Raw genomic sequence first — 24,543 nt, 5'->3', positions numbered from 1 at the left:
TCATACTCAAAAAAATGAGATTTCATACTCACCGTGACGTCATAATGTGGAGACTCACTTTTCTTGCGAGTCGTTTAGACGTGAATGGCTGTGTAGAGTGATTTTGAGGAGACAGTCCATTTAGGTATACAAGTTGTACATTTTGTAATTTCGACAGTGTTGCCCAATAAAAGATAAAATATTGATAAATGTATGAAACGCGTGAGATACTGGGCATACATAATATTCATACACTGTATACAGAATAGATATATATATATAAAGTTTATACAATGACTTGTAACATTTTAAATATCATTTTGCGGTGAAAACTTTTCAAATTAAATTTTACAACATAAGCAAGCATTTTAAACATGTATCTTAGGTTGACTGGAGAGTTTGAGGCAATGCTCTTCACAGCAACCTGACATAACGCCTGACCATGTTCATAATCACATAATTTAATACATGTACAATCTAGGTCTCAAGTTCATTTTTGCAATGAGCCGAAGCATCATTTGAATGAAAACCGGCGTGAAATCAGCAGCTAATCTTCAACCATCAAAATAGAACATTTTTATTAAAAGAACATATGTACAGTAAAAAAATGAATCATCACGGCTTTTGGAATGCACTATTTGGCCGTGGTAAATTTAAACGTAAAGCCCCTGTACTCTTAGGAGGCAGCATACGGGGAAACACGGGGTGTGCAAGGCCCCTTCAGGTTAAATATTTAAGAGAGATGAGAACAAACAAAGAGTGCGACAGGAAGCCCCTCAGCTCTCCCACAAATATGCTATGCTGCACAAGAAAATGGCCGAGTAGGTACACAAAGCTAACAACATCTTCATAGTAATGATTATACAGAATATGAGAGATTATACGCCGTGTATGCATTACCTGGAATTTTGACAAACCTGTCACTGGCACTAAACAAGGCAACAAGATGGGGCGGTCGTAGTATTTCGCTATCAGGTTTTAGACGGCGTTCCCGTTTAGAGCAGCATATTTTAGGCTGCTGCTCGACGAGTTTGAGCTCTTCGGGACAGCACTTTGGTTGGAGGCGGCGACTTCAAACACCTCATATATGGCTTTTCGGAAACAGTGAAAATTGTACTCGATGAGGCCTGTGGAGAGGGCGTTTACAAGTCAAAATTTGTGTGAAAAACTTTGAGATCAATTACTCTGATGTTTCTATCATATGGTATTTTATAACTGAACCCCTCCCACCAACAAAATTAGTTAATCAAAACATCACAAACCTCTTTTAAGCATGTTAATAATCAAGGCATCACTGATTATCGAATCAATTAAAAATGATCAATCAAATTGTTAGCATTGCATGCTAAAGGTTAAAGGCTTCCGTATGAAACTTGAGCTAAAAACATTTTTATTGCGATAAGTTACTCACCTTTCCTCTCAAAACTCTCCTCTCTGAGGATGCAAACGAGCGCGAGGAACTTGGTGACCTCCTTCAAATAAAGCACGGTGGTGTTGTTAAGCTTGATGATGGCCAAAGACTCCTTGTCATAGGCACAGCCGCTGCCATCCGCCAGCAGCCTGCCGAGGGATAATAAATGTCTAATCCGTCGTTGGAATAAAGGCAAATTCAAATCTTACCCGTAAATGCAAGAGACGTCAATGACAACGTCGATCATGTCGCAGCAGAGCTCATAGGACTGCATGTCCACGGGAGAGCTGTCAGTGGCGACGTAAATCTTGCTGACGACGTCAAACAGGAAGGCCTTCTCGATGCCGGAATGCTACCAACGCAGGAATCACGGGTTCGGAGAGGATATACTGTAAGATTTTTCACACAACAACAGGATGAAAGAAAAAAAAAAAAAGCAGCATACAGATATGAAAATGTTGAGGAGGTTCTCCAAAGTCGGTAATTGAGGGATGAGCTTCTGGACTACTTTGCTGAAGGCCTCAAATATGGAGTGGTCGTAGATGCTGGTCAAGTAGAAGCTGAGGAGGGAACAAAAGAACATTTAAGACATAAATAAGTCTGCCAATGAATTAATTCTGGTTCTGCAATCCTTATCATTTCTCTTAATTATTTTCATTTGGTGAGAGAAAGAAATAACATTCATGGGTTTGTTGGACAGATCTTGTATGCAGCATCATCCATCACTCACCTAAGGTGAACTTTCTCTAGGCTGGCGTCTGCTAGGTCGTCGTTGGCCCGCTGATGAATGTCTCTTTGCGTTTCTATTTTGTGGTCGTCGGAAAGGCCATCAACTTTATGGATGAACACCTCAAAGTTAATGTCAGGATTGACTTTGTAAGCTCTTGACACGGTCACTTGCAGCTTTTCAAGAGCATCCATGTAATCATCCTGAGAACAGGAGACAAAGGAAAAGTTGTTTTGAATCTAAGTCTTGTTACTCAAGATTTAATCACATCTCACCTGAGCGTCAATGACAAAGATCAATGCGCCTGTTCCATTGAAGATCATCTCGCTGTCGAACGTCGGGTCACAGAAGTCCACTTGGCCAGGGAAGTCCCAGATTTGGAAGTTGACAAAGGAGCTGCTGGAGATATCATCCTTGTAGATTTTGTTGGTGCTCTCCAGAAACAGAGTCTCGTTGGGTGACATTTTGTGGAAAACCACCTGAGCAAAAAATAAAAAAAACAATGATCATTTCAGTCAAAGGTTACTCTCACTCAGCTGAAAATGTGCTTTCACATATAATTGGTGCCAATTATGATGGCGTTAAAATAAATATTCATTAATATGTTTTCTTTAAATCAAATATAGTTAACATGAGGCGCTATATCACCAATTGTTTTTTTCCTAAAAAAGGCAGTTTTCCCCCGAATAAAAATAGCATGAAAATGTTTAAAAAAATATATCCTTAAAAACTTTTGGGGTGAAAAAATCTGCACGTGCTTAACCGACAGTACATATATGCATATAAATAAATTAAGGCAGCGCAAAAGACCATACAGTCCAAATCCAATTTACAAATACATATATATGTATATGATAAAATATACACTGATAAATACACTTTGAAACATGTATAAAAATGTGTGCAATAAATAAATTTTGAAACGTGTGTAATAATACTACAATACAAATCAAATTCATACACATATGTATGATGCACACAACTAATACAAGAAATATTTATTTAAATGTATGTGTAATAAACTCTGAAGCACACTTAACGGGCCTGTGTGTAATACTAATAAAAATATACTATATAGCTCAACAATAAGGTAAATATGTACAAATGATTCCAACAATAATATTGCAAAAAATATTTTACATTTAATAAGTAGACTTTGAAACACATGGATCTTGTTAATCTAATTTCCAACACCTGTCTCCAATTTACAGCATGACAAAATAACGCAGTAACATCGCACATAGCTTCGAATAAAACATTTATAAACCATTTTAAAGGAAGTTGATGAAAAATAAAACGTATTTAATTGAGCTGACCTTTTGAATGGACGACTTTCCGCTGCGTCTCCGTCCCATCAGCAGAATCCTCGGCTTGTCAACTGACACGCGGCTCTCCTCCATGTCTGCTTCCACCAGCCCGTAACCAAAACTTTTCGGGAACGAACCGACGATATCGTAGCTCCCAGTTAACGCAGGCTCTTCGAACTGGATCGACATCCTGGACGTCGCCGAATGAACCGAAACCACTTGAATGTCCCAAACTCAAAACCGGAGTCTGAGCTGTTATTCAACTGGCGAAATAATCCGACGTGGAATGTTGTCGATAATGTTCTACGAGAGCTAGCATGGCAAGCTAATTTAGTTGACACACTATGTCAGGCGGAGAACGAGTAAACCTCACGTTAAACCGAAATACATCCTTCATGATGTTCAAGTAAAAAATGTACCGACGCATTAAAGTGTCATTATATCATAAAAAGTGAGAATAATATGGGCTAAAGTTCGGTTATGCAAAACCAGTCACAAGTCTTGGTACTTTTGCTACGGGTGCCGCCTCTTTCCTCTGATTGGCTGGTCTGCTTTCCGCTGTCACGTGATAATCAGATACCGGAAGACTTCAAGAGCGGTGAGTAATGCTTACAAACAAACATAATTTGATAGAAACAGTCTTAAGGTGTATTTTACCGTAATGCACTAATGAGAGCGATTTGATGTATTCGTTAATGTGTTTTCTGTACATGTGAGGGCGAAAAAACTGCGAATTTGCATAATATGTGCGACGAACAAATAACAAGCGCCTGTGCAAACCACAAACTGTTAACGATGTGTACATTTTTTAAACCACTGATAAAATTTCAGCGATAGCACCACGTTTCAATGAAATCTCTTATAATATTTCCAAACGTTTATTGGGCCTTGTCATCAAATTTACATGAGAGAAAAAATGCATTGCACACGATCAAACCAGAGTGCCACAAAAAGTAACGCATTAATCTACTGAAATAATGATGATCGCGTCTCAGTTTACTCACAAATGCACACAGTGTGAAATTTAGTTTAATTGAACAAAAAATAGTTACAGTTGCATGAATGACAGCAAGAAGATCCACCTGTCACTATAGGTCACCCCAATAGATAGATGACTAAAAAGACGTTATTGATATAATTTTCAGACCAGTAGTGGTTCAGAAACAAACATAATTAATGCATTCCAGGTTCCAAGATGGCAGTGGTTGTCCTGTGGTTCTTCCTGATGGCTCCGGTGGTGCTGGTTGCAAGCAGACCTGCTCAAGACTCCATCAACGGGACAGTACCTCTGGTTTTGTGGCATGGGATGGGTGAGTACTGTCAACAAAAAAATAAGCACAGTTCTGTGGTAGTATTTACTATTTTGAAACATTACTTTGCTAAATGTAATCGGCTCTAATACGAAGGTTTGCACTGTGTCACGGAAGTAGTCTATTGAAAGCACTGTTATCTGCTTTTTAAGTAACTCCTCATGTGTCCAGGTGACAGTTGCTGCAACCCGCTCAGCCTGGGGGCGTTGAAGAAAATGATCCAGCAGGAGATTCCAGGAATTTACGTGCTTTCGTTAATGATTGGCAATAATGTTGTAGAGGTACGATTTTTTTTTTTTTTCAGAATGTCCCCTTTCAGTTTCAATAGATTGCAAGATCATGTGACTGTCTAATATTTCTCTCACAGGACACCAAAAATGGATTCTTCATGAATGTGAATGATCAAGTGTCCATGGTGTGCAGTCAGCTGGCTGGGGATGCCCGTTTAAAGGGAGGATATAATGCTATGGGATTCTCACAGGGGGCGCAATTTTTGTATGTAACTTCTTGCTCACTTTAAGGACACAACAACACCGGTTTGCATTTGTAGCAAAATCACTTTGCCTTTGCAGGAGATCTGTGGCACAACGATGCCCTTCTCCACCAATGAAGACGCTCATCTCTGTTGGCGGCCAGCACCAAGGTATAAAAATCCACCAGAGCTGAGTCGTTCAAGCCCAAAACATCCGCGGTGAATGTTCACAACAACCCTCAGGTGTCTATGGGCTGCCAAGATGTCCAGGAGAGGCATCCCACATCTGCGACATGATCCGAAAGGCCCTTAATACCGAAGCTTACAGCGATCTGGTTCAAAAACAGTAAAGTGTATTAGTTCCCCATTTTGACCCGCTCACATCCACATTTGAAGCCGCTTTGACCTGTTCTTTTTCAGCCTGGTGCAGGCGGAGTACTGGCATGACCCTTTGAATGATGATCTGTACAAGAAACACAGCCTCTTTCTTGCTGATATCAACCAGGAGAGGGTATGTATGAAGGCTGTGGAATCCAGTATCATCGATTTGTTCTTGACGCCAATCTTGTTCGAAAGGTCGTGAATGAGACTTACAAGAAAAATCTTCAGATGCTAGACAAATTTGTCATGGTCAAGTTTTTGCAGGATACTGTGGTGGATCCTGTGGATTCCGAGGTAAGGTACTTATCGGTTTGAATGTGCGGCCTTGTTTTTGTTGTGCGCTAACAACTATTTCACCATAGTGGTTTGGCTTCCTGAAAACGGGTCAGGCCATAGAAACCGAAACACTACAGGAGAGTATTCTCTACAAAGAGGTGCGTTCATACATATTAAGAATCGCTCGAGTTATTTATTGGATTGTTGTGACGAGTGTTTGTTCTAATATAGGATCGCTTGGGCTTGGCTGCTATGGACAAGGCAGGAAAGCTGTTTTTTCTTGCAACAGAAGGAGATCACCTTCAGTTTACCAGAGAATGGTTCGATGCAAACCTGCTGCCTTACTTGCGATGAGGAAGCAAACCGTGGTTGGTGGTGGGGGTGTGCGGTTATTCGAACTGCTTTGCCATGGGAATGCAGCAACATTCCCTCCCGTTGCGCTTGTCTGTAGCATGCTGAGTTGAAGCTAAGATAGTTTTATTACTTGATTATTCCCTCGGTGAGATTTTGATCTCGTCAAAATTTATTTTTTGGAATGTTATTGAGAAAATTTTTAAAAGAATTAATAGAGCCGCTGTTGTATCAGATGAATGCATGTTTCTAAATCGAAAATAAAAGTAAGCAAGTGTTATTGCAACATTTTAATGATGTCTCCAGTACTAATGAGCGGAATTCTTGATTGTGAAACCAACTCCCTCCCCACATAAAAAAAAAAGAGAAGAGGTAAAAGAAAGAAAATATAAAAGACAATCCACAGCTTCCAAGCGCTTTTTGAACCAAATGGTGCAGAAATTATCTTGGAGCAACGAGTCAAGTTGTTGTTGGTGAAGCCAATAAGACTTAACATCGAGACACGTATTGATTATTATTCGCAAGGCCATGGGGACATTTTTTTTTTTCCATTTGTTAACAACAGCAGGACCCGGTCAATGACACATCTTTTCTCAACGTGCCTCTTTCCATGGAATGTCTTCTACTCGGGAATGTGTATTCCGACAACGTACGAGTGTGATGTGCTTCACTGAGATGAAAAAATTTCATTAAAATGTGAGCGTTGGAATATTTCATCTACACAACAAACGGTAATATTTTGCGATGTGGAAACGATTTGTTAACAAGTGCTTCAATGGAATTGCATAAGGAACAGAAACCTACCACGCCGTTAACTTGGGGAGGGGACGGGGGTCTCCTTAGCCATTCAGAGATAATTAGTGCATGAAGCATCCTGATAATTGTGGCAGCAGAGACGACGATATCCACTTAACTAGAACGGCTAATTTAGTACAGCATTATCCGGATAAATAATTGGCAAAGTGCTCCCTGCTGATTGGCTGGAGGAATGCTTCCGATAAACGAGAGCATTCCTCATTGGCTGTGGGAAGGAGCAGCGAAAAGCTGCGCTTGGCCAAGGAGAAGAAGGGCGGGGGAGGAAAAACAAAACGCATGACGTTGGAGTCTCGACTCTACAGCGTGCGTGTGTTAGCTGGTGAGCGCGGAGGTCATCAGTCAGGTGGCGAAATGTGGGGAGGCGTGTGAGGTGGCGAGAGCATGGCGTGCTGCCGCTCTATCCCGAGATCTCTGTTGCTGTGGTAACAAGCTTCGCGCCGTCCCAAACCGTCTTGAACTGCTCGGGAACCGGGAACTCCGACTGTGGACGACAAAGACAAGTCACTGTATTACTCCTCCCCCCCCTCACCAAAAAAAAATAAATCTCATTTAGTGTCAAACTCCAGACTCACAAATTCGCCATCCTTGCCGGGCACCAGGATGTTCATCTCTGAACTCTTGGCGCTGACGATCTCGCAGTCCAGCGACTTTTGGCTCAGGTATACGTGGCAGCCATCAGTCTTGTTGATGGAGATGGTGGGAACCCGACCTATGACCTGCGCATGACAGCACAATCATTTATTTAATGCAGTTGAAAATCGAACTTGTTCAGATGTCTCTCACTTAACACAAAGCAGGATGCACGCACCTGGACTTTGACATCCCTGCAGTTTATGATGTCAACAATGCCCACGACGTCATCGAACACCAGGCCCATTTTCTTACAGTTATCTGACGGGGAAAATTAAATCAACGCATGGGGCCCGCTAGTTTATACTGACACATTGACTTTGAAAAAAAAAAAATTGTACTTTTTGATTGGTAAATTTTATTCTGTTATGGTCGTATGCAGATTAAGAGTTCACTCATTCACTGCCATTGACGTGTATAGAAGTCAAAACATACATTCACTTTACCTGGGCTGGCAGTGAAGGAGTTAAAAAAAAAATAAAATAAAATAAATTACAAAAATCTCAGATTCTTACCGATAGTAATAGAGTTGAGCTTCCCTTTGACCTGCAGAGTGCTGCTGTTGCACTTAAAAGCGTAAACCACTTGCTTGAGCTCGGTGTCGCTGATCACCAGTTGCTGCGCACCTTCGTGGTTCTCCTGTGGAGCGAAAGCAAGACATCAGAGGACTGCTCACGCCACGCAAACCGTTTGTAGCCTTTGTGCGGGTCTGGCAGCCGAGTGACGTACCACTTTCCACTTCTTGCCTTCCAGCTCAAAAACAGGCGGGGCGCTGCGAGTCGGGGTGGCTGATGCAGTGGCACGGGGGGAAGGACTAGTGAAGGGCTTTGGTCCGGTGCGCACGGGGGCATTTTGAGCTCTCAGTCCAGGATTCTTGTGGGTCTTCTCATCATCATTAACATGCCTGAGGCCTGGAAAAGAAAATGAACTTTTCCATGATCATGGTTGGCTTCCAAATTGCTCCAATTTTTTTAAATGTTAATCCGTACAAGGCTTTAACCGTCGCCATAACACATTAACTCATTCGCATGCTCCCCCAAGAAGCAAGTTCAATATTAACACTCTTCATGTTGTTCAGGAAACGGGAAGTTCTGAGAGGGAAGTGGCCACACAGCTACGAGTGTCATCATTCGGCAGCTGGCAACGGATGCGGAATAGCGGAAAGAGCACATCACGGCTTACCCCTGGTGATGTCGGACCCCTGGTTGATGGCCTCAAACAAGGCAGTCCGGCTTTGGGCGTCGCTGTCGCCATGTTGAGAGGAGCCGCTGAGGTCCGCGGGAGGTGGTGGTGGTCCTGGAGGGGGTGGTGGTGGTGGAGCGCTTCCGCTAGGCTTGCTGGGAGGGGCTGCAGAGGCTGAAGCCACTGGGCCCTGAAGAGGAAATCACGATGGTTTGGAACCAGTCCACAAAATTAAAAAAAAAAAAAAAAAAGCACACTTTATAGACTTTTTTTTTTGGCAAAACAATCCCTGTGTGCTAGTGGTGCTTACAGTCTTGCTCCAGGACAGACCAGTGGTGTGGTATTGCTTGATGTAATTCTGCAATTCGGTCCAGATTGTCAAATAGGAGCGCACCCAATCCACGTGAGTCTTGTCCCTTTGAGAAAAGGAAGAAAAAATAAATAACTGCTTTTCTATTTCAGTTTTATCGACCAGGACAATTATCGGCACTGGTTAAGAATTCAATTTAAAGCTGGGAAAACGGGGCACTCTCTCTTTTTGTCTTTGTTTTGATACAAAGGTAAAACAAAGATTAACAATTCAGTTATATTGAAATTGTAGAAACATTGATTGGCTGTAGAAAATATTAGGGGATTATTCAAGTTTTTATTGAACTTTACCATTTAGACTAGCGTGGGGCTCATTGTTTATTTTTGTTTTTGTTTTGTTTTTTAAACAGGTGCTTTCAATTTAAAGGGCATTTTGAATTTTTTTTTCTTTTTTCTGCAATTGATTGACTACTAATAAATCAGTTTCCGCCCTGAAAAAGAATTCCAGTGGAGTTATGGTATCTGATTTAGTCTAATTTTAAACCCTGGTCACCATGACAATGCACAACTTTCTTCGACTTGTAAAACATCCAAGTCAGGTTTTAACACAGGAAACCAAACGTGAGTTTACGCTGACTCTGCAACTCTAAACTTAAAAAGTAATTTGGAGGAAGAAAAGTCACTGGTGACAATTGCAGTAACTGGAAAAAAGCATCTTGACAATAGCCAAGTTGTTATGAGCGAAAAAAATGAAGCTCTAGTTACTTTTCCTTGTACTCCTTGAGCACACGGTTGGTGTAGAACATGGCGGCATCCTGAATCTCTTTAACATACGGGCCTGGCTTTGGGGCCTGGGGCAGAAGAGAAAATTGTTACCTTCGGATTCACACAAACACAAATTCAGACAGGCTTAAAAAAAAATAAAATTATTACTCACCACGGCAACCCATCCGAGGGCCGGCACGCTCTCGCTGATGGCGGAGAGGTGGTGGAAATGTGCGGATGTGCGGTTCTGCTCGCGGAACGCCTGCACCTGCTCGATGACCTGGCACACCGGCCGCAGGAGGCTGCTCAAAATGTCCTTGATCAACAGAAAGACTGCATGAAAAATTACAGCAGGCAGGGGACTCGCTTAACTCATTCACTTCCAGCCGAGTAAATAAAATTGATTTTTGACGTCTTTAGCCGTCAATGGAAGTATATGAGTTTATAAAAAAATTAAATCAGCTGTTTTAAACTTTTGGTAACTCAATCAACCTTAATTGTTTTAAATTGAAGGAAACTTCACAATAGTTATTAAAGGATAATGTAAATGGCAGTCAATTTAAAACTGAACAAAGGTTAGACGGCTCGGAGCCACTTTTGTGATCCTGGCATGGAAGTCCATTGTTTCAGAGGGGTCTCGTTCACACCTCCTGTGGTGCAGCTGTGATCTAATCTTCCTGCATTCCTCTCCTGAATGTCTGGTCATTAGCATGGTCTAAACTTCAGTTACACTTAAAGGATTTCATACTTTTGACTATTAAAGGAATATAAGAGTTTGAGCTTAACATAGTTCATTAGATGTTGGTGCATCCAATGTATGAAAATGTGATATTGTAAAATGCTGAGAGTGTGACTGGTGGCGAGAAACTGGTTGCGGGGGTTGTGCAAGAATGGAATGTTTTAGAAACAGAAGGTGCTGAGCGAGACGAGATGACTCCGGGAAGGAGCGGCCATCGGGGGAATCGCACGCAGGAGGAGCCACGGGATTCGGCGGGAGGAGAAAGACCAATGAGAGCGAGCTAAAGTTAACTGCAATACACATAGCCAATAGAATCATGCCAGGATGCCTTTGTCTGTGCCATTTTGCATGTTGTATAGTATGAATCAGGACTGGGCAACTCGGGGGTAGAACACATTCGCTGGTGGCAAGAGAGGTGTAGACTTGTATTGAGAGGGATCCGAGATCTAGGTGCCATGTAGGAAATCTGTATTGGGAATAAATCCACTTCGTGTGTGAAAATGCCGGCTTCCTGATACCTTTCTATTGCAGAACGAGCGCGCATATTGTTGGATGTGTGAGAGTTGGGTAAGGTCGCAAATTGGAGTCAGATTACTTATTTGAGTTTACATTGGGTTAAAGTTAAATTCTAACATTGATATAAAGATATATTCCAACAATTTATGGTGACGCCGACGGGATGCATGAGAGGTAATAGAAGTCTGGGACTTCAAAGAGAGTCTGGGACTCTAAGAAAAGAAAAGAAGCCTGGGGCTTCAAGAGCCTGGGGCTCAAAGGAAGCCTGGGGCTTCAGGAAAAACCACAAGAGTCTGGGACTCGGGCCTGGGGCCCACGTCCACACCAGGTGACGACCTGATAAAGATTAAAGGATAAAGGAGCCACACTTCTGACCGGCCTTCCTCTTGGGCCCACAGTGACATAAGGTAAGCAGATCCTTTTCAAATTCTGCATATTGGCAACGCTAAATTATAAGAGGAAGGCGGAGTGGAACGGCGTTAAAATGTATAAATAAATAAGTGTAAAAGTGTGGACGATAGTAGTGTAAAATCTGGGATTTACCTACTAGAATAGTTTGGAACTATTCGTGGTTAAGATACGGTATAAAATCTGGGATTTACGTATCGGGACACGGTTTAAAATCTGGGATTTACGTGTCTGTGTGGAAGCTGTGTGAATGTGAAGGCTAAAATTGTTCTGCGTAAGAAGTGGTTGGGACACACACGAGTGGATTTCAGGATGTTGAAGGAGAGGAAGTGTTATAGTGGTCTCGGGTCCTGGGTGTGGCAAGGAGATTAAGGATAAATTCATAAAAATGAAACATAAAAAAGAGAAGAAAAACATGAAGTAGGGATGAAATAAGAAAAGAGAAAGAAAGAAAGCTAGAGAAAAGAGAAGAAATTGTGTCAGTGTAGCGATTGGAAGTTCAATAAGAAAAGAAAAGGAATGTGAAAAAGATGCAGAATGTGTAGAAAAGAGAAAGGAACAATTAATGTTCCATGGAAAGGAGGATGGTGAAACAGGCAGTATTGAGAATGACAGAGTTTGGTGATTGAAGAAGGTGTGACTTGAACAAATGAAAAGGATAAGAATTAGGGTCTGCTGTAAGGAGGAATTGAAGAAATAAATATTTTATGTTTCATACTTGAGTTGATGGTCTTTCTATTAAGGTAACTGTAATTAGTAACTGGAATGAAATGCACAGATGGAAATGACACAAAGAAAAAAGATTGGTGTTATGAAATCATAATTGAATGAAGCTTTTGAGAGCATGCGAAACCTTTGCAAGAGCATAGGTGGTTCCTGTCTTTGTAGTTTGTGATTTGATACCTTGATTGGTTGAGTGGCTTTGGTAAGGCTACAGTGAATTTGGAAAATTAAAGGAAAAAAATAAGAGTGAGAAAGATTTTAAAGAAGGCAATGAGTATAGGTGTAATCGTAAAATCATGAGTGTGCTCTAACAAAGAGTTAACAGCTCTTTGAAGTTAGATGCCCGTTCCAAAGTAGGGGGAGGAAGTCAGAGAAGGAGGATGAAGTGATTGAAAAAGTGGAAGAAAAGACGGAATGTCTGAGAGGCATTTCTCCACAGTTGCCAGACTCGCAACAGTATGTGTTTGAGCCGCCGCCCGATCCGACGGCGCCATTAATGGGGGGGGAGCAGAATGGTTTGAGATGCAAAAGATAAAACGATTCACGGATGGCACCAGCGACCATACAATTGATCGAACAGGCTGTGAATAATGAGAGAGAGGGTGCGCGGAGAACAGCAGGGGAGTGTGGAGACGCCCGTGCTGGCCCCGGGGGGGGGGAAGCACCAGCAGGAACATGTAAACATTTCAGACACAAGAGGAAAAACAGGCATCAATGGCAGTCGTTAACTGATTGAAAAGGAAGATATGCCTTTTGGTGCTCTCGTAAGAAGGTCACAGTCCTTTTGTATCAGAGGTGTGTCGCGGCACCCCCCTCGATGTTGCAGACGTTGATCTAATCTTCAGGCATCTGCCTCTCATTGAGGTGTGGAGCAGTTTTTTTTTACAGTGCTAGTGTAGCAGTCCGGGGATAAAATATATGTATTCAACCTAACAATAAATACAAATTAGCAGGGAATTAGAACACAAGTTAAACACTGAAACATGCAGGGGATGCCTGAGGAACAGCAGGGCGGCGACAATCTTATTAAAATTTAAATTTTAAGCAAAGGGATTATGGTTTTGGGATAAGTTTTAAGTGAAGTATTCTATGAACATGTTGAAAGAAAATCTTTGGAAAGGGGAATATCTAGCCATTGGAGATTGGTTTACCAAATTTAAAGTTGGACTAAATAGTTTTGTAGATGATTTATTAACTGATGTGTATTAAATGTGACAAAGGTGGAAGACAGATGTTTTTGTTTGACTGTACGACGCGAACGCTGACATGACAATTTTAGAGGATATGACATCATTCCATAAATACCAGACTGCTAACATTCGCATCTATGAGCTGTTTGATGTCACAGGTGCAGTTTCGTCAGCTGCGTCCAGGAGAGGAGAAACAACTTCACGGGGAGTGAATGGGAAAATCCAGAGACCCACAGTTGTAAATTTTGGCATACGCTGGCTAAATTAAGGCAAAATTATGGATCTGCCAGCACAAATCTCAGTGAAATCAAGGCGGACGCGCCAAGGGAGGGGTCTCTGTGTGGAATTGGAAAGTATCGTTTGGTGAATGAAAGTGTGAAAGAAAAAGTGTTTGGATGCATATGTGGTGTGAGTGAATGTTTAAGGGACGGGCCTCAGGACAGACAATTGTTTGAGGTCACCGGCAAGCCCTTACAGTACTTAGGATGCGATGGGTGGACAGGCCTGATCAACCTGAATCCCTATTGCACTCCCGAGTATTGATTTTCAAATTGTTTTTGGAGAAAGATTGGAGTAATTAAATTCAAGCATCAAGTGAATGGTTGATTGACGTTATTACACAAAATTTATGCAAAACTGAAAGTTTTGGAAGGAAGATAATTTACCCCTTCTCATTCTCACTGGCAAGTGCCACTCGTCCAGTTCTGTCCACAGGTTTGAGGTGACATGTGACCAGTGTGACCAGAAGGCCGGAGAATGCTTCAAATAGCGCCTCACCACGCCCATCCCGGAGGTTCTCCTCAACAAGGAGGGAGAAATAAGATATTCTAATTTAGGGTCCGCGGTACAGATTAAGATATAGTTGTTGCTTTAGCCTGCTCATATGCTCCACAGAAGTTATTATTATTCACATTGGATGCGCGACTAGAGAACACACACCCAGTCCAGGATAGGGCAAAATTTTCTTGGATTGTTTAGACTTTTCCATATAATACAGCACCACAGCAGTGATACTTGGAGTTAATGTCGAATTAGTGGCACTGTTTTTATGGAAAATTACTCACTTAACGAAAGGGTAAGTTGTTGTAGAGGAGATATTTCAGACGAAAATGACCCTGAAGTGGTCTCAAGCACGTGTCTCATGTTGGATGTATGAATATTATTCTGATATTTTCCATTGTATCGTAGTTCATTGTATTTAGGACTAAGACATTGTAAAACACTGTTTGGAAGAACTTATAGAATACCTCAAATTTAAGAACAAATGGGAAATAGATGTTGAAGCAACTTTAGTTGACCATATGTGAAAAGTGTTAGGAAAACAAAGGACAGGCGCAAATTTAGAGTGACAAGGATCTTTCTGTCTCCCAGCAGGGGCACAAAATGGGTGAAGCCAGGATACTGGGTGCTTGTAGGAAGTTTGAAGATAAGACATTTGTAATTACCCAAGGGGGAAGGAGGCGTTAGTAACAGCTCTCACAGCTGTAAAGATAGCAGAAAGGTCAACATTGGTTTATTCGACATGTTGTAAAGAGGTCACACGTTGTAAAGAGGTCACGTTGGTTGAAATCTCCTACAAAGGAGACACCAGACTAAGAGGTTTATACAGAGTTACAGGCGGGACAAAATTTATTTCAGAGGAACTATCCTCACTTGAGGCCGAGGCCAGATCTGCTGACCAGCATGATGGTCACCAGCTAAATGGGGACACCTCAGGTGAGATTGGCTGTGCCGTGCATCAGATATTTCTGGCCCGTTGGGGTCGATGTTGCTGTGTCTTTCAGGTGGGGAAAAGGGAGACAGGCCTGGTCTATGTGGCCAGGGCGAGACATGAATGGAGTGAGACTTCCGGCAGTGACCCATCCAATAATGTCGACATTACACAGCTGTTCCAGTTGGCCGTCCACAAGGGCGTGCACCTTCCAGTGGCAGACATCAGGCGAAATAGTCCATGAATGAAATAATGCTAATCGGCCTAAGTAGAACACATTTTGTACCTAATTTTGCACGACATCAGAAAAGGAATATATGGGATTGGATTAAGGAGCGTGACTAAAATTGTTGTACTTGCAGGTTTAGAAGGCCAAGAGAGATAAGAAAAAAGGAGGCAGCTGCTCCTTCCACTTCTGCTGCTTCTGGGCAAGGTTCGGGTGACGCAGCGCCACAGCAGACTGGCTGCTGTCCATAGCAGGTCAGTCAACGAGGTTGGGATTGCAGTAACAGAGGTATGGGTGTTTACAGACGGGGGTTGTGAGTGGGGTGTGCACTTGCTGCGGGGTGTGGGGTCACTGGGTGATGAGCTGTCCATGCCGAGCCACTTTCTGGAATGTGCCATCCTCCGGTGCCATATCTGTCACAAAGAGCTCCACCAGCGCAGGGGGCGCCACCGTTACCCACTCCCAACGCACTTGACACAAACCCGCTCGTACCCCATTCCATGACAGGGGGCCGCGGAGCGTCAGCGTTCGAGGACTAGCAGGTCCTAGCATTCCGGGGACGGTGGATGGACAAGTTTTCGATGGTGCTGGATATTGGGGCGAGCTATGAGCTCCTTCCGCAACCCCCACTGAGCCATGTGGACTCTCAAGATTGCCTGAGTCACTGCCATTGACTGAACGAACACTGGAATTCGAGTGGCATTCCCGGATGGGACTGAACTTGACTCTGCACATCCATCGGAGGGAGCATATGTCGTGCTCTCTTCCTTCCCAGTGGCTGAACTGAACTGAAACATTTGAGGGCAGCTCTGAAACCTGGTTCCCATCCTCCCGCAGTGGGTATGCCCTGTTCTTGCTCTGGTCTGAGTGGTTTAGCAACCGCCACCCTTTCAATTCACCAATTGACATATCACATTGTACATGTGATCACAAACATGATTTGGTTTATCAAAAATGCACTCATCCAAATTTAGTCATGAGTGCATCTTGCGTTAGAATTATATATTTGTTATGTCTACTGGCGTTGCCTCGCACGCGTGCCTTGTCCCTGAGCAGCGGTAATGGTATGAATTGTTTACTTTCGCCGAGCCACAAATCGCATTGAATATTGATGAGCGTCATCATACTGGAGGTCTAGACCCCATAGTTGTTGCACAATCGGGAGATCATATATCAGCACCGACTACAAATTCTTTGGTTTTGGGAACATTACTAAATTTCAAAATTTCCAGGGAAGGGTCGCTCGGAAATGGTAGTTCTGTGTGTGTCTCTGCTAGAGGTGTTGTGGACCCAGGGCCCGACTGAGTTGGGGCTCGGCTCCACAGCTCCGCGATGTTTTTACTGTCTCTACCCCCTCCCCCAGTTGACAGAATCAGTGTGGGCACAGCCTGTAGGTGGATTGAGCCAATCATGAGACAATAGGAGGTGAAGACTGCAGCGGTCTTGGAGCTGTCTATGTCTTGTAGGGCACCTTTTCTTCCCATAAAAAAAAATAAATAAATAAAAAATAGAGGTTTAATTCGGTATCTGCGTTATTATAGTTTTGGGATTTTTTATTTTAAGCATAAATGGTTACTGTTTCATTTGTGTTGCTTTAAAATTTGTCAATTAACAGTCAAAATTGGAGCGTTAGCTCGAGGCTTAATTTGTAATCTCGGAACACAGTTAGATATTTGAACTCAGTGAACTCAGCATCACTGGAGTCGGCCTTCGCTCCGTACATCAACCTCCGGGTGCTTTCCCGGAGGTGGACTCGATTTCGCTGATAAGGACAGTTTAGCGTTCTGGCTAGAACCTGGCACGCCATCCAATTGGGAACTACAGGACAAAAGTGGTACCATAGCTCACAGTTGCGCCCGGCCCCAGTATTTGTGCCCGCCATGGTTGAGCTTAGGGGTTGACCGCCCGGACGGGCAGGTCAAGAGAGGGAATGTGTAGATGGCATGAATTGGATCAAAGTCAGACACTTTCGAGTCTGAACAAAGACGATGACGATGCAAATGTTTAACTTATTGACTATTTTACCTGCTGGCGTGTGCTTTGTGTGGACGATGTTTGCGTTTGAACATAGGATGCGGGATGACAGAAGTGATGGAGCGAAAGGAGCATGTAATGGAATGGTATGGTATGGAGCAGAGCGAGATGATGGTAAGACGCTGACACAGACACAACAACTACTGCTAAATCTGAAATGTAAACAACCGACACAGGTGAACACTTGGGTACAATTTTAATTGGACACACCCATGGAATGATGTGGGAATAAAAAAGAAAGAGCCTATTTTTGACACCCAAGTTGCAAAACAAAAGTTCACCTGCCTAAAAGTTAAATGGGACTGGTCCTGGGATTGGAAATCTCCAGGAGTCATGGTGTAATGAAAATGTGTCTTTGCCAGTAGGAATCCCTCTCGCTCGTGATGATGTTTGGCTGTGGTGTGGAGAGAAAGTGCTGTACGATAGGCTTCCCACCAATGCCTCAGGTAAGTGCGCCCTGGTAACGCTGATCATGCCAGTTAGTGTGACAGCCTTAGATCTGGCCAAAATGGAGTGGGAAGGTGTTGGACAATGGGGAAGAATCCCCTTCCTTAACAGGAAGAGAAGGGACATGCAAGAATGGTTGAATGCAGGAGATCCCACGTATATAGATGCAATTGGAGTTCCAAGAGGGATCCCTGACGAGTATAAATTGGTGGATCAAATTGCGGCAGGATGGGAGAGCCTTTTCCTGTTCGTTACAGTAAACAAAAATGTGGACCGGATTAATTATGTCCACTATAATGTCCAACGATTGGCGAATTTTACCACCTCAGCACTCCAGGCAGTGCATGAGCAATTGGCTGCCACGTCTCTTATGGCATTCCAGAACAGAATAAGCTTAGATATGTTGTTAGCCGAAAGAGGAGGGGTGTGTGGTATTTTGGGGATCAGTGTTGTACTCTGATTCCCAACAATACATCTCCTGACGGTCGCCTTACCAAGGCATTGGAGGGTCTGCGCACGCTAAGTAACAAAATGAAGGAGCACTCAGGTGTGGACACCAGTTGGTATTCTGACTGGTTCAACATCTTTGGTAAATATAAAAGCCTGATTGCATCAGTACTGATTTCTATCGCTGTGTTTGCCGCTATTATGGTGTTATGCGGATGTTGCTGTATTCCATGTATCAGATCATTAACTGTTAAGACAATAGAACGCACGTTGGGGCCACTCCCTCCTGGGGGTCAGTACATGATGATCCCTCAAAAGGACCCCCAGGAGGCGGAGGTAGCGTGGCCCTCCGGGAGTCCAGGATGTGAGTATGGAAAGATGGCCTCGGGGACCTGAGGCCATAAGGAGGGAAGGAAATTTTCTACTGATTCTTATTCTTTTACTAATTGTTTGATGTGTTTTAGTTTTATGGCAAGTGATGTCGAGCTCGTGTGCAGCAATGAAACAAGGTGTTCTAGTGATGACCTCAGATGTCTGAGGTCATGAGAGGGATTAAAGGATAATGTAAATGGCAGTCAATTTAAAACTGAACAAAGGTTAGACGGCTCGGAGCCACTTTTGTGATCCTGGCATGGAAGTCCATTGTTTCAGAGGGGTCTCGTTCACACCTCCTGTGGTGCAGCTGTGATCTAATCTTCCTGCATTCCTCTCCTGAATGTCTGGTCATTAGCATGGTCTAAACTTCAGTTACACTTAAAGGATTTCATACTTTTGACTATTAAAGGAATATAAGAGTTTGAGCTTAACATAGTTCATTAGATGTTGGTGCATCCAATGTATGAAAATGTGATATTGTAAAATGCTGAGAGTGTGACTGGTGGCGAGAAACTGGTTGCGGGGGTTGTGCAAGAATGGAATGTTTTAGAAACAGAAGGTGCTGAGCGAGACGAGATGACTCCGGGAAGGAGCGGCCATCGGGGGAATCGCACGCAGGAGGAGCCACGGGATTCGGCGGGAGGAGAAAGACCAATGAGAGCGAGCTAAAGTTAACTGCAATACACATAGCCAATAGAATCATGCCAGGATGCCTTTGTCTGTGCCATTTTGCATGTTGTATAGTATGAATCAGGACTGGGCAACTCGGGGGTAGAACACATTCGCTGGTGGCAAGAGAGGTGTAGACTTGTATTGAGAGGGATCCGAGATCTAGGTGCCATGTAGGAAATCTGTATTGGGAATAAATCCACTTCGTGTGTGAAAATGCCGGCTTCCTGATACCTTTCTATTGCAGAACGAGCGCGCATATTGTTGGATGTGTGAGAGTTGGGTAAGGTCGCAAATTGGAGTCAGATTACTTATTTGAGTTTACATTGGGTTAAAGTTAAATTCTAACATTGATATAAAGATATATTCCAACATTATGCAGAAAAAGTGAACACACACAAAAATTTTAAGCATGAGTGGCTTACATCAGACGGCTTCTGGGCAGTGGAGGCCTTTACGATGACTTGTCTCTGACTGGAGAACGCCTGCTTCATCATTTCTGCCTGTGAGGATGACAAGAAGAAGAAGGAATCACAAATATTTTCAACAAAGACATTTCGATGTTCCAACAACATTTATCAAGTCTGCCGTCAGTAATATAACAGTGAATGATCGATGGGGTGGGAACGATAATCGTTTTTTTTTATGCATCGTTTCAATGGGATTCAGCAATATTAATAATCAATATTTAAAATTATACATTATAAAATTTCAAATGTCCATTTGTACTTCAGACATCTGTGCTGAGGCTGAGCTAATAAGACAAGTTGGCGGCGCAAGCAAAAAGTCATACGCGCGGCGCCATCCTTGTTAAAGCAAACGGTTAAATAAAAGCAGCCCTCATTAACTTCATATTGCGATATTAATTATTAAAATACAAATGATGCTCCCCCTCACAGTGCTCCTTTTTACTATTGTTGTATTGCACTGGAGAGGGGAGCCCTCTAATCTCGTTGCACACTTGAGTACAATGACAATAAAGGGATTTCTATTCTATTCTATTCTAAATCAGTTTAACAGTTTTTAGAGATGTTTTGTTATTGGAGACGTTACAGACATTTTTTTGGCCCTTTTTTTTTAAATTTGTGTTGACACTATTGTAAACCTAATTGCCTTGTCACTTAAATTAAAGTGTGCAATATAAATCCCGGCTATTCCTAAATTAATAAAAAATAAAAAAAATAAGGTACTACCTTTAATTAAAGTGTGAAATATAAATCCTGCCTATTCCTTAATAAATTTAAAAAATTAAAATAAGGTACCAGTGTTTTAAATGGACTATAAAATGTAGGCCAACGTTGTGATGAATCGACTCACACCGTGGGCCTCTGAATCGAATCGAATCGAATCGTGAGGGGTCCACAGAGTCCCACCCTTATTGGATATGTGTCACATTACATTTGGATTCCACCGAGTGCTACAAAGCATGAACAGTTACGTACGTGTTTCAGGACAACACCCCCGATCTGCTGACTGAAGCCGTAATACTGATTGACAGGACCGTTGATAATCGCGTCAAAGGCCTCGACAAAGGCTGATACAGCTGTTAACAGAAAAAGGGAAACAAAAAAAATATATCAAATGAAATAAAAAAATCAACACTGCTGCTGCACTGGTGTGAAGCAGCATCACAAGGCATGTGATTTTTTTTTTTTTCCAAAACAAGTGACACATAATTACAATTGTTCAACCGTTCCATCGATTGTTACGACTTCTTTCCTCATTACACAAAGATGCCGTCTGTAACCGCAAAGCTGACGCGTCAATCGCGTCATTAAAATAGCAACTCAACCACTTAGCGTTTTAGCAAAGTCCAATTCAACACGCAGGCATTAACGCTCGCCGTTTTCTTTAGACATCAAAACTAAATATTCCGCAGCAAGTCTCGGGGGGGGGGATTACCTCCTTCAGCTGCCCCTTCGTTGCTGCCACCGGGGCCCGACATCGCCTCCAGACGGCCCACGGCCAACTCCAGCCGCTGCACCAGATTCGCCAGCTCTGCCATACCTACGGGATTAGACGCGATTAGGAATGTCTCCCAATTAGGACGAGGTGACACCGATATAGTGTTAGGCTGGAATGAAAACAGACTGTAGCTTTTCAACACCACCATTCGTAAAAACAAATAAATAAAATATATTTTCCTGGGTGATCCCTGATTGACGACTCCTCAGGTAAGCAAACAGAAGAACGCAAGAGAAGGGAAACAGGTCAGGACTTGAAAAAAAGGTATGTAGATATGAGACGAAGGTGTGTTCGGCTAGCAAAATACTTTGTGGCCAAAGGTTAACACCGCTATGTTATATTTTCAAACAAGACAGACTTGGGGAATCAGATTTATTTTCCTTGTTGTGATCTTTTAATTATCAAAGCACGATCAACCAGTTTGTGATGTATAGACAACCAGTGAGAAAGGTCAACATTACGCAAGACCCGAACAGACATGGTGATGTCATCGATAATTTAAAACCAGTTCGCTTTCAAAACAAAAAAAGACTTTGTGGTTCATTTTGTGGGTGGACAAATTGGAACTATGGTTGCTAAGTAAATAGGCCGGGCTGCGTTTCATAATAGCTCACCTTTCCCTCTTTTTACAGCACCACTCATTGAGAGGGCGCAGCAAATTCATTTCTGAGCCAGGCTTGCTTATAATTAGATTAAGAAAGGACACTCGCCACTAATACCCGTGACCTAATTGTCGTGTTGCGCCAATAAAAGATTTGCACCCGAAGGTTGTTTAACTTTCCACATTTTACGAAGATTGATAACAGGAAATAGTGCTGCCGTACGACAGGAAATTTCTTTCAATTCCTGACCACAAAAAAAAAAGCTGAAATATCTTCTCCCCACTCCAACCAAAAAAAAAAAACTTTACTATGAAATATAGCACCCTAATATTGTAATTTATATAAACATACAGTGATGTTTATTTCAAATATGTAATAAAAACAGAACATTTATTGCACTTTGGCAACAAGTAAAAAAAATTAAAATCAAAGTGAAATTTTGCCAAAAATAAAGACTATATATGATACATATACACACACACACACACACACAATATATACACATGAGAAAGTAATCCAACATAAGCAAAAATGAGTGCGATGAAGTAAAACATAACTCCCACCCCTCAAAATGAAATACAATGTAAATGTAAATTTAAAATGAAAATAAAAATAAATAAATATGAACTCAATAGACATTTTGAAGCTCCCTTAAGTGTGAGTGAGTGTATTGGTAGTTCTCTGCAGATGATAAAGAATATAAATGACTCAGTGTTGTTATTTTTGGCTTTCTACATATGTTGCACCACCGTTTATGTTCAGGTCAGTATCCTGTGGTCTTTCAAGATTACACGGAAATGGTCTCCGTCTTATACATTGATTATAGTTTGTATATTAGAGACCTACGTACATCTTTGCGAGACGTTTGTTGTCAACGAACACCACCATGCAGCAGGAAGAAAGCCTGTGAGAGGTTCAGGATCAGTCAGACTTAGATTTGCCATTGCAAAATCGGATATTCCGAATTTAAAAAATAAAATAAAAAAAGAAAAGAAAATAAAAAATCGCAGCTCACCTTTGAAAGCGGCTATGCTTCGGACAAACATGGAAACTTTATCAAAATATAATTTCAACATTGTTGAAGATCAAAGTTTAGTTAGGAAATACTACCTGGTACCACCTATATGTTGCAGTCGTTTAAATAAACGCTAATTCGACAGTCTTAACAAGCACTTCTCGGTTGCCCAATTCTTTAGGCTGCTTTACGAACACCACAACTCATGCAAAACTCTTTCAAGTGCATGACGTTTGCAACACGATTTCTTTCGGGTGTTTTGGGAAGGCCAGAAACGTGTGCTTGTTGAAAGCGTGAGACAAACAAACGTCGAACGACCTCACGTCCGAAAGCACAGCACGAAAACAAAGACCACATTGATTTGAGGCGATGCAATAATGCACTTTAATGCGTCATATGGATTCGGAGTTTCAATTCAAGCAGGTATGACGGTGGCGCGCGGTTGGCTAACTGTCTTGCTGACAGTGGCTTTGCACAATCTGCATTTGCGGCAAGTGCAGTCGCAAATGATTTGAATAACCTCTTCGTAATCGAATCATTGATATTTCGCCTTGATTAGAAAATAGATAAATCGCAACCAACTTTGACTTTATGGAAAGATCCCTTTTCGACATAGCACGAAGGGAACAAAATGCAGCATTGGAATACCGCAAACTAGCAAACCGTAACCGGCGTTTTATTAAAAGGCGATACAGACACACTTGTGAGTACAGCTCTGTAAAGTGTTTACATAAAACGTTTGATTATTTTACTCCTTCCCTGTTTGCTGCTTTCGGCATTTCCTGGTTCTCGTCGCTATCACACCCTCCCTGTTAGCGACATTACGAAAATGTTTTGTTTTTTTTCTTAGAATTCACACTTACAAAAATAATAAACCTCACATTCATTCGCTTTATTGGATATAAGTAAGTGGACAGGTGAGATAACTTAATGATATGTGCTTTTAAAAAAAAAAGGGAAAAAAAGCTGTGGTTATGTTAGCAACAACGGCTAGCCGGGTGTGTTAGCGTCCCCCCTGATTGCAATGATTTCTGACTGATGAGGCGGCGCCGGCGCTCTGTTGTTTTATGGTAAAGCCCCTTCCAAAAATGCTTTGAAATATAACCGTAAAACCAAGGGCAAGAAACGTGAGCTTACCTACGAGAACGGGTCACGTGATCACTCGCTCGTTTATACGGACGTCGGGTTGTGTAGCCGCCTTGAACCAAGCAAGACCGAGCTGGGTCTTTTTCTTCCTGGATGAACTTACCCAGCTGTCACCGCGCTCGGTTTCCGCCCTTGTCTGCGCGAGCTTGTTCCTTTGCCATATAAGGCGCGTGAGTCGCACACGGAAAGGAAAAAATAATGGAGAAAAGCGGAAAATTAAAGAGTCCTTTCTTTCGTTGCATGTGTCATGACAGTGCAGCAGAGCTCTGCAAAAAGAACGCGTTTATTTCAATGCAAATGCAGTCATCTTAATTGTACGATAGGATCATTCATGCAATTTTAGCCCTTTAAATTTCAACTGGTGGGTCGAGGCCCCCCAAGTGGACCTTGCTGGATTTTCCATTTCACCTTTCC

At 42.3% G+C, this 24,543-nt stretch overlaps 3 protein-coding genes across 4 annotated transcripts; 1 reads left to right on the top strand and 2 right to left on the bottom strand.

The window, feature by feature from the left end:
• Window positions 1–579: 579 nt before the first annotated feature.
• LOC148320859 (ras-related GTP-binding protein C-like) lies at window positions 580–4,018 on the bottom strand. Its single transcript, XM_088278588.1, has 7 exons — window positions 3,434–4,018; window positions 2,393–2,596; window positions 2,121–2,320; window positions 1,836–1,950; window positions 1,600–1,742; window positions 1,391–1,539; window positions 580–1,106 (listed from the first exon to the last, which is right to left on the bottom strand). Exons 1-7 carry the CDS (start codon window positions 3,611–3,613, stop codon window positions 958–960), a joined length of 1,140 nt encoding a protein of 379 aa, XP_088134714.1. The 5' UTR covers window positions 3,614–4,018; the 3' UTR covers window positions 580–957.
• Window positions 3,437–7,560, top strand: LOC148320858 (palmitoyl-protein thioesterase 1-like). Its single transcript, XM_088278589.1, has 10 exons — window positions 3,437–4,022; window positions 4,612–4,734; window positions 4,906–5,015; window positions 5,102–5,229; window positions 5,307–5,377; window positions 5,450–5,552; window positions 5,627–5,717; window positions 5,783–5,881; window positions 5,950–6,021; window positions 6,095–7,560. The coding sequence occupies exons 1-10, from the start codon at window positions 3,905–3,907 to the stop codon at window positions 6,215–6,217; spliced, it is 1,038 nt and encodes a 345-aa protein (XP_088134715.1). The 5' UTR covers window positions 3,437–3,904; the 3' UTR covers window positions 6,218–7,560.
• On the bottom strand, window positions 6,492–24,287 carry LOC148320857 (adenylyl cyclase-associated protein 1-like). 2 transcript variants are annotated; one of them, XM_088278586.1, is made up of 13 exons: window positions 24,121–24,287; window positions 21,304–21,408; window positions 20,844–20,944; window positions 19,827–19,904; window positions 10,089–10,232; window positions 9,917–10,002; window positions 9,153–9,258; window positions 8,843–9,032; window positions 8,390–8,571; window positions 8,176–8,299; window positions 7,839–7,921; window positions 7,603–7,746; window positions 6,492–7,511 (listed from the first exon to the last, which is right to left on the bottom strand). In XM_088278586.1, exons 2-13 carry the CDS (start codon window positions 21,404–21,406, stop codon window positions 7,428–7,430), a joined length of 1,425 nt encoding a protein of 474 aa, XP_088134712.1. In that variant the 5' UTR covers window positions 21,407–21,408; window positions 24,121–24,287; the 3' UTR covers window positions 6,492–7,427. The 2 variants fall into 2 exon arrangements, with proteins under 2 accessions (XP_088134712.1, XP_088134713.1); XM_088278587.1 differs by having other exon boundaries at window positions 24,125–24,244.
• Between the last annotated feature and the right edge of the window lie 256 nt (window positions 24,288–24,543).

This window comes from Idiotropiscis lumnitzeri, chromosome 16 (assembly GCF_059441095.1).
Source record: "Idiotropiscis lumnitzeri isolate Australia: NSW breed Sydney's pygmy pipehorse chromosome 16, RoL_Ilum_1.0, whole genome shotgun sequence".
In the NCBI taxonomy this organism is placed as follows: domain Eukaryota; kingdom Metazoa; phylum Chordata; class Actinopteri; order Syngnathiformes; family Syngnathidae; genus Idiotropiscis; species Idiotropiscis lumnitzeri.
This window is presented reverse-complemented; position numbering and strand designations above follow the sequence as displayed.